We start from the raw sequence: 8,388 nt of genomic DNA, 5'->3' as shown, positions 1-8,388 counted from the left end.
CAGAGGACAAAAGTTTAGAGCAACGATATGTAGACGAACATAGGGCGCACTTCCCCCACTGAGTTTTTGATTGCCTGTGCGACTGGTTGGGTCCTTTTTTAATTGTGTATATAAGTCAGTTCGGCTGTAAGGAGGGGAACATAAGGAGACGACAGAGGCGCTTCAGCCCATGAAAGAAGTGCCGTGAGAAAGATACCATCTCTCTCTCTCTCACTCTCTCACACACACAACAGCACGGCCGCGCCCGGATCACATCCTACAGCACAGCGCTCTCCTCTGCCTTCCTGCGATAGGTATGTGCTGCTTTTTCTGCGGATTGTCTTAAAAAACTCGGAAAATTTCAATGACGGAGGGCAAGATGAAGTGAAGGAATTATTTTTAAAACATTTTTTTTACCTGCACTGCACGGAGATCTGTTGTTTTAAATACTTTGGCGAACGATCTGGTGTCAATGCCACAGTTAAACTTTTACGAAATGGAAAGAATATAACACGAGATAATTATGTCTGATTTGAGTTAAACGGACGCTGAACTGTTTGACCAGCTCATTTGAACGTTAACTGATCCAGCTTTGTTGTAAGTGATGAGTGAAATAAATAGCCCAGCATGAGAATGTGAAAGAATGAAGAGCGAGAGCGTTGTTTTCTATAGTATACTAACCTGTTTAATATTACGTCTGTTTTGTTTTTCATATTCTAACAGCATGGCCAGCTCGAGTAAAGCAACTTTAATCTTGCTCATCTACGGAATCTTAATGCACTACAGCGTCTTCTGCACACCTATCGGACTAAGTTACCCTAAGATTAGGTATGTGTATCTGCTGTATGCATTTATGACCTGATTATGGCTATGTCTTTTTTAATTCATCAATGGTAAATTCTCCTGAACCCCATTTCTGTTCAATAATTGTATTGCATTTTGATTTATGATTGTTATTTGAGTATTTCGATTAGGACACTTTAATTCCAAGGAAGCGTGCGTAAATGCGCACAATATGCGCGCAATTTTAAATAATATAGGTGAGAGGAATAAAAAGAAAAGGCGAAATACGATCATTTTCCAATCAGCAAAACATGCAAATCTTGTGTGGAAATAGGCAATGGAAATTGCGTGGAGGCATCTTTCCGGTGGGACGGTTCACAGAACTCCCCTTATTAAAAATGAGCGTGCAGTCAGTGCAATGGATAGCCCTTGGGGATGACGATGGACTGGCGTCACCAAGGAGAGGCGAGGCAAGACGAATAGGAGAGCTCTTAACGTTTATATGTATTCTTTATTTTTTCTGTGAAGAGCATATCCATTATTTGGGCGTGGTTCATATACATTCTAATTTTCCTTTGTTGAAGCATTGTTTTATAAAAATAAAATAAAAATTGGCTCCACGCCTACACTCACTGGAATCGTTTTCACACCCACTGTTTCGACGTTTAAATAATTAATGAGGCTGTAGTCTGCGTTAAGAGTAGCAGCATCAAGTTGGAATTAAAAACGGATTTCTCCATTAAAAATATTTTTAGAAAATAAGTAAAGAAAATAAATATCATAAACACTTTTAAGCCAATATTTTTTATGAAAATATAAATATTTCGTTTTCTGGTTTTCCTTGAAAGCACATCATCAGCTGTTGCACTGCATTATTATTATTATAATAATTATTATTAGTATTTTATTTTATTCGATTATCGTTTTCGTTCTTTAACTTCCCGCTGATTTTAGAAACAGACAAATTGGAATTCCCTCGCTCGCACGGCCCATCAACATAATTTGTGATCAATGCTCTCCCCTTTTGCAGACTTGAAAACGACGCATTCGACGAGGATGGGAATGCATTATCCGACATGGGATTTGATAGCGATCAAATCTCTATACGAAGCCCGCCATCCTTAAACGACGACGCGTACACTCTATACTACCCACCGGAGAAGAGGTAAATAAGCATTCACACTGCAACAGATAGAATTCCTCGAGCTGGATTCCATTTTTGAATGACTTGTTTGCTGTTTGCGATAATGTTTGCTTGCTTTGTTTGTTTGTTTTCTCCCAGAGTTTCTCATGTTATTTGTTCTGTGTTATTTTCATACCGAGTAGCCTAAAATGTTGGTTCCAATCATGTTATTAATTAAGATAAAAGGTTGCCAGACACGGAAGGATAGTCTTTGTGCAAAACAGGGGCTATACGACGCTCCGATTTAATTTGAACATGATGTGATATTTGACCTGCGTGTGGGTGGGGGACATTTTAGGCTACTTTTGATCATTTTGTCTGCGCTTTTTAGCCACTGATGATCTATGTGTTTTGGCGTTTCATCATCTCAGGCCAGAAAGGCATGCTGAGGAAGAATTAGATAGAGCCTTGAGGGAGATCCTGGGTCAGTTAACAGCGAGACATTATCTGCATTCTCTGGTGACAATTCGAGCAGGGTAAGGGCATTTCTTATAAGCGTACACCTGCAGTCATCATCTTTTTTTAATTTTGTTTTTATGTTCCTCCGCTGCACTATTCCAGGCTGCTGCATAACTGTCTGTCATTGTATGTGCGTTTGTTTTAATTCTATTTAATAAATCTCTCTTTCTTTATATAAATATACACATAACAAAAAACGTCTAAACATTTTTCATGACACCTTTTCGTTTGTATTTTTGTTGTGGCGTGGCATTGCGTTCATGATTAGTGACACGCTCCTTGAGAGTGAGGGTCAGTTGTTTGCTGCTGGGATTGAAATACACTACGATTTACATGTGATCAATCCATACATCGATTTTGTTCGCCCGATGCCCTAATGAAATCTCAAGCGTCAGAATACGCAATGGGCAGCAAATGAATAATGGATAACTTTTCTAAAACGCTTAAATCACTGTATTTTTACATGCACCATATTGCTTCTTGCCGCCCCTTTTATCAAAGGAAAAAAATCTGATAAAAGGCCCGTGAATGCATTATTAATGATTTTGGGGAAACTTTTGCATCATGGGAATAGATAGGATAGAAGATAATAATAGATGGAAAAACAAAATCTAAAAAATTGGAAATCTGTTGAGAAGTGTAAGGCAGCAGCATTAACTGTGATGTAATTTAATGTTTGTTTTTTTCTTTTCAGTGAAGACAACAGCATGGAGGAGGAGTCAGAACCCTTATCCAAAAGACATTCAGATGGGATTTTCACCGACAGCTACAGTCGCTATAGAAAGCAGATGGCCGTGCAGAAATACCTGGCAGCGGTTCTGGGGAGAAGGTACAGACAGAGAGTTAGGAACAAAGGACGCCGACTTGCCTATTTGTAGCGTTGTTTAAGCGCCCAAACTGCCCTCCTGTGTATATACATCCAGTCGTTAAATCATTCAGATATATCTGACCAACCAGTGGATTGCGCCTGTGTTCTTTCAACATGTATTTATGTATGAAGTAAAGCCATTAAAATGAATATTTTAATAATAATATCGTTTTTTTTCTTTTTGTACAAAAGCACTTGATACAGCACAGTTATAGCTACTTTGTGGACCAATATTTTATTTTCATGTTGAGATGTTGAAAACAAAATGACAAAAAAAACAAGAAAAAGAAGAAAAAAAAAAAAGATAATTGTGCATCTTCAACGTTATGCGCTTGAACTCTTTAAAGGTCATCTACATATGCAGAAAATAAATAGATTTTAAAAAGACAATCAAAGTACTGAATGTTATACTTATTTTTGTAACCAACGTTCTATTTTTTTAGTGTTGTTTTTTTCATTTTTTCAAATGGGCCCAAAGAAGCAGTGAGCATGCTATGTGAGGCATATCCAGCCTATACTAAATGATAGATGTTGCCCTTGTCCACCCTTCTACTCACTCCAGTTAATGGGAGCTTGGTGGGTTTGTAAAGCCCGCTGGCCCTGCAGGGGAAATTCAGATGGCTTTTGCTGTACAGTCTCTCATTGGATGGATAACAGATTGACTTACACAGTCATTCATGTAACTGCTGATAAAAATCCAAAGCCTCCTTTAAACGGAAATGTAATTGCCGGGTTTTGCAAGGGCATTGTTACCCTTACTAAGATGCACTCCAGTTGCTGTTAACAGTGTGCGGCAGACACTGCTTGCTCACTTGCCTCAAAGTCATTTACTGTAAGAGACACATCATGCTTCATAGGATGGTGTAGAGTGTTCCATGTCTGTTTATTATGTACAGTATAGAATTGAAAAAGTGCACATATTCATCTCAATGTTGTCTGTGTTCAGTCAACAGAAACCTTTGGAGAAATGTGTCTCAACTGTTGATTGTGTTTGAGCAGGACTACATATAGTCAGCATATAGACCCTGATCATGTGAGATGCAGAGCACGACACATTTTTATTTTATTGATTTTTTTTAGTTGGAGTGGAAAGGTAGCATCTGAGTTATAGTTGGAAGATTTAAACGGTTATTTATTTATTTATTGGTGCATGTGAAAACTGACACCTTGCTTATTTTTGCTTCGAAAGCTGCATGCCATTGTGCTTTTTTGGATTGTGCTATTTGGGAGGTGGGCTGTGCTAAGCCTGTTTCAGCACCACTACTCCCCCTCCCATCCGATGGGTTGGAAATGTGCACAGGGAGGTGATGGAAACTGATACCGCACCGACTTGTTGAATCTTTCGCTCCCTTGCTGCTGCCATTGTGGATATCATTAAACAAGACACTGAACCCCCTTTTTGCTGAATATTGCCTTTATCCTGGTAGCGTTTTTTCTTTATTTGTAATAGATTCCTTTGCTTCTAGATCGCTTAGTGCTAAATTGTTTGATTTGACAGTGCTGTGGTTTATTGTTAAGACAAAGCTGTTCCGTGTAAGAGTGTCTACAGGGAGTGTGTGCAGTTAGGATGTGATAAAGAGAAGAGGAGAATTTTAAGCTAGAGAGAGAGAGAGGTATGCATGGAGAGGACAAGAGAGTATCAGACAAAGAGATAGAGTGAATGTGTGAGCGAGAGAAAGCAAAGTAGGCTGTTGCATAAGAGACAGGTTAGAGCAGCTACAAGCCTGAGAGAGGTTGTCACACCTGGATACAGAAGCGAACAAAAGGCGAGAGCTAGACCGTCGTATAGCCTCGCAACTACCGGTAATGCCAAAGCCAGATCAGGGTCAATGAGTCTGATAGACAATATCGGATGTTGAATTCCCTTCACTTTGGTATCAGCAGATGGATTAACACTTTGTGAGCAAAGCTGGACTACCATGGAGGGGAATGAAATTCAGCCCTCCAGCAGAGGGATATTCCCACTGACTTTTATTAGCGAGATATTTTGTGTATTTATTCAACATTATGCAAATTAAGCTTTATGCGCTCCTGCAATCCAATCAGTGGCCTGCATTCCCCCATAGAAATTTATCAATACAATCTTTCTTCAAATTGGTTTCCTCTTACAGGCTTTGTGTGAATGTGTGAATTTGTGTGTGTGTGTATGTGTATGTGTGTGTGTGTACGGATGTAGATGTTTGCATATCAGTTTGTGTTTGTGTTTATGCCCTGTGTGCATTTGTGTGTTTCCTTGTGAGAATGAGTGACTGAACGTGAATGAGGAGGTGAAAACAGCTTTTGGCTTTGGTGCCTTGCTTCGACGTAAGAAAAAAAAGTATATATGTATAAGAAATTCGCCACAAATGACAGATGGCAATTTTAGTGGCCCTACAATGCTGCAGTCCATTAGCTTATATTGAAACTTCCTTTTACCCTGTTTAACCGCTCAGCTTAGTCTGCCCCAAGAGTTGTAGAATTAGGCTTTCCTTTTAAAGCATGGCCAATGATTCATTGAGTAAAAAAAAAAAAAAGAAAAAAAACAGTAGAATGTATATTTTGGTGGAGCAGGCAATGTGTATGTGTATGTTTGCGTGTGCATGAGTTTGGGGTTGTTCAGTGTCTGTGAGAGTTGTGAACAATGACCAGTGTTTGTTCCTGTTGACTATGGGGTGTTGTTGATTATATTGCTATTGGTCAGTCATTTATTAATCAGAAAAGTAGCCCCACCACATTATTAACGACTATGTGCATCACTATCTAGAACCATAGAAAAAAAAGGGTTTCAGAACATGACAGGGATGTTGTTCAGATCATAGAAAATGCCTGTTGTTGATATTTCTGAAAGCGCCAAACGCCTTACTTCAATGTTTAATCTCTTATCTATCTGAAAACGTTGTGTTTTGAAAAGTGAACCTTAGTACAAGTGGCATCGTTATACACACAGGAGTCCTTATATGGAGTTTTACGTTTCTCAATGTTATGAAAGTGTTGTAAGATTTGTATGAATAAATTTTGTAAACAAAATGTTCTAATCAATGTCTAATCTTTGAAATACATCCTTTATTTTTTAAAGATGATACACATTGTGAAACAGAGGAAGCAACAACAGTAGGGAGATAGCTGTAACCTTGTCACATATCTCCACTACAGTTTTTGGTTTGCAACTTACATTAGAGTCAAGCTTGAATCCACCTTCAAAACACGACTGCCCAGGGCCACATATTTGTCTGAGGCAAGAAACAAACAGAAAAATTCCAATCACATTACAGAAAAACAAAGTAACATCCTCCCACCAGCTCTGCTGTGCTCTAGTGGCTTATGTAAAGTCCTATCAAGCTAAATTTAACTTTCCAAAGCCAAATAAACAGATATTACATTTGAAATTATGGGAAAGCATTAGTGCATTGTGCAGAACTTGTCTAACCGATCAGCAATTTACAACGCATTATGAGCAACAGTCGAAGGGAGGTGCGTTTAATGTATTTTTTATTCAGACCCCACCACATAGACATTCACAGGTGTTTTTAGTGTGATAGTTTATAAAATGAGAATGGAAAAGGTTAAATAAATTTTAGTAAATGCTCCTGTATTTTGAACCTGAAGAACCAAGGAGATTGTCAAGATATGCTACGCCCCCGGACCGAGCAGCAGCGCTCCGAGAGCTCCCCCCTTTCAGGAAGAGAGGCTTTCTTTCTACTCACTCCATCATCGGCCTTGGAAGTGCAGCTGGGTCCCATGGGAGAGGAGGACGGGTGTGGCAAAGGAGCACGTGTGTGTGATCCGATCCTCATCAGCCAGCAGGAGTGTGCGTGTGTGTGTATGCACATGCACCAGAGCTCAACTAACCCAATCAGAGAAATGTTGCATGGCAACGGTCCACAAAGGGACAAGGCTATGTATATGCATTTGTCAAGTGTGTTTGTGTGTGTGGAAAGGGAATGAAATAGAGAGATTGTGTACGCATGTGTGTTTGTGTGCATGTCCATGAGCTATTTGTGTGTTCCACACAGGCAGACCTTGAGCAGGCTGTGCATTGGGACCGGGCTCTGCATTACACCTTACATTGGTGTGCACGCACACCGCCTGAAGTACAGAGGAAACAGATAAATCCTTAATGTCTCTCACAGATACTATAATAACGCCGACAATCACTGGCACAAGCAGAGCACAGGTGGTGAAAATGATAATGAAATTCAGCAAAATTAATTAGCCACAAGAAACTGACAAACACACACACACACACACACACACACACTCATTCTGAGACATACATCTTTGTTCCTTCCCTGAGGTTGTTGATTCATGTGAGTTTCTCCGTTGTGAAGAAAAGTCTGACAGATTGTCAATTGTCAAGGTTTGAGCTACCTGTGTGATGTATAGTACGTCTCCATTCTTTATTTATCCACCCCCTTTCTTCATCTTCAGCTGTCAGGAAGAAAAGCAGGATTAGTCCTCTTGACAAACACAGATTCCCAGAGTTCTCCTGTGATATTATCTGTTTTTTTTGTCGTTGTTTTTTACGAAAGATGCACAAAGCAAGTGAGCCAGAAGAAAATAAAAATAAAATAAATAAATAGAATATATATATATATATATATATATATATATATATATATATATATATATATATATATATATATATATATATATATATCATTCATAAATAAATAAATTGGATTTCATCTTCATGCCCTGATATGCCCACAAGTGGATATTGAGACAAATGCAACGATGTATTTGCTTAGTAATAGGCTTCACAAGAGGGGCCACCCTCAACCAGTGTCTACATAATGTACATTAATGCCTGATTAATAAAAGATGGCTCATACTTTTCTATGGCATGCATCACTCCACTTCTCATTTCCTAAAACAAGAGCTGCAAAAATCAGCCGGGCTCACACTATACACAGTTTGGAGTCACATACAGAGCTTTAAATAATCTGCCCTCAACCCTACCGTGCCTCCAGACATGTCTTAATTATGTATAAGGTGTTAGAGGGGGAAGGGGAGGTTGTGTTCAGGGCTCCTCCAGTGGGGATATACCCATACTACACCCCCACTAGTACCACACCCACACCCAACTTTTTTTTATTGCCATGTGCCTAATGAGCGTTTGAGGCCAGGAGTGTGCGTG

The 8,388-nt window shown here is 39.3% G+C and overlaps 1 protein-coding gene across 1 annotated transcript; it reads left to right on the top strand.

Annotated features, from left to right (window-relative positions):
* Positions 1-227: 227 nt before the first annotated feature.
* adcyap1b (adenylate cyclase activating polypeptide 1b) lies at positions 228-3,396 on the top strand. Its single transcript, XM_080034755.1, has 5 exons — positions 228-293; positions 703-807; positions 1,793-1,927; positions 2,317-2,421; positions 3,099-3,396. Exons 2-5 carry the CDS (start codon positions 704-706, stop codon positions 3,280-3,282), a joined length of 528 nt encoding a protein of 175 aa, XP_079890881.1. The 5' UTR covers positions 228-293; position 703; the 3' UTR covers positions 3,283-3,396.
* The last annotated feature ends 4,992 nt before the right edge of the window (positions 3,397-8,388 follow it).

Source organism: Ammodytes marinus (genome assembly GCF_949987685.1).
Source record: "Ammodytes marinus genome assembly, chromosome: 9".
NCBI lineage: Eukaryota > Metazoa > Chordata > Actinopteri > Uranoscopiformes > Ammodytidae > Ammodytes > Ammodytes marinus.
This window is presented reverse-complemented; position numbering and strand designations above follow the sequence as displayed.

What these genes read in the sequence shown, in the direction of transcription:
- adcyap1b (XM_080034755.1), top strand. Translation starts at nt 704, where the DNA reads ATGGCCAGCTCGAGTAAAGCAACTTTAATCTTGCTCATCTACGGAATC. An exon ending in CTAAGTTACCCTAAGATTAG is followed by an intron (nt 808 to 1,792) that starts GTATGTGTATCT and finishes CCCCTTTTGCAG; the next exon opens with ACTTGAAAACGACGCATTCG. An exon ending in CTGGTGACAATTCGAGCAGG is followed by an intron (nt 2,422 to 3,098) that starts GTAAGGGCATTT and finishes TTTTCTTTTCAG; the next exon opens with TGAAGACAACAGCATGGAGG.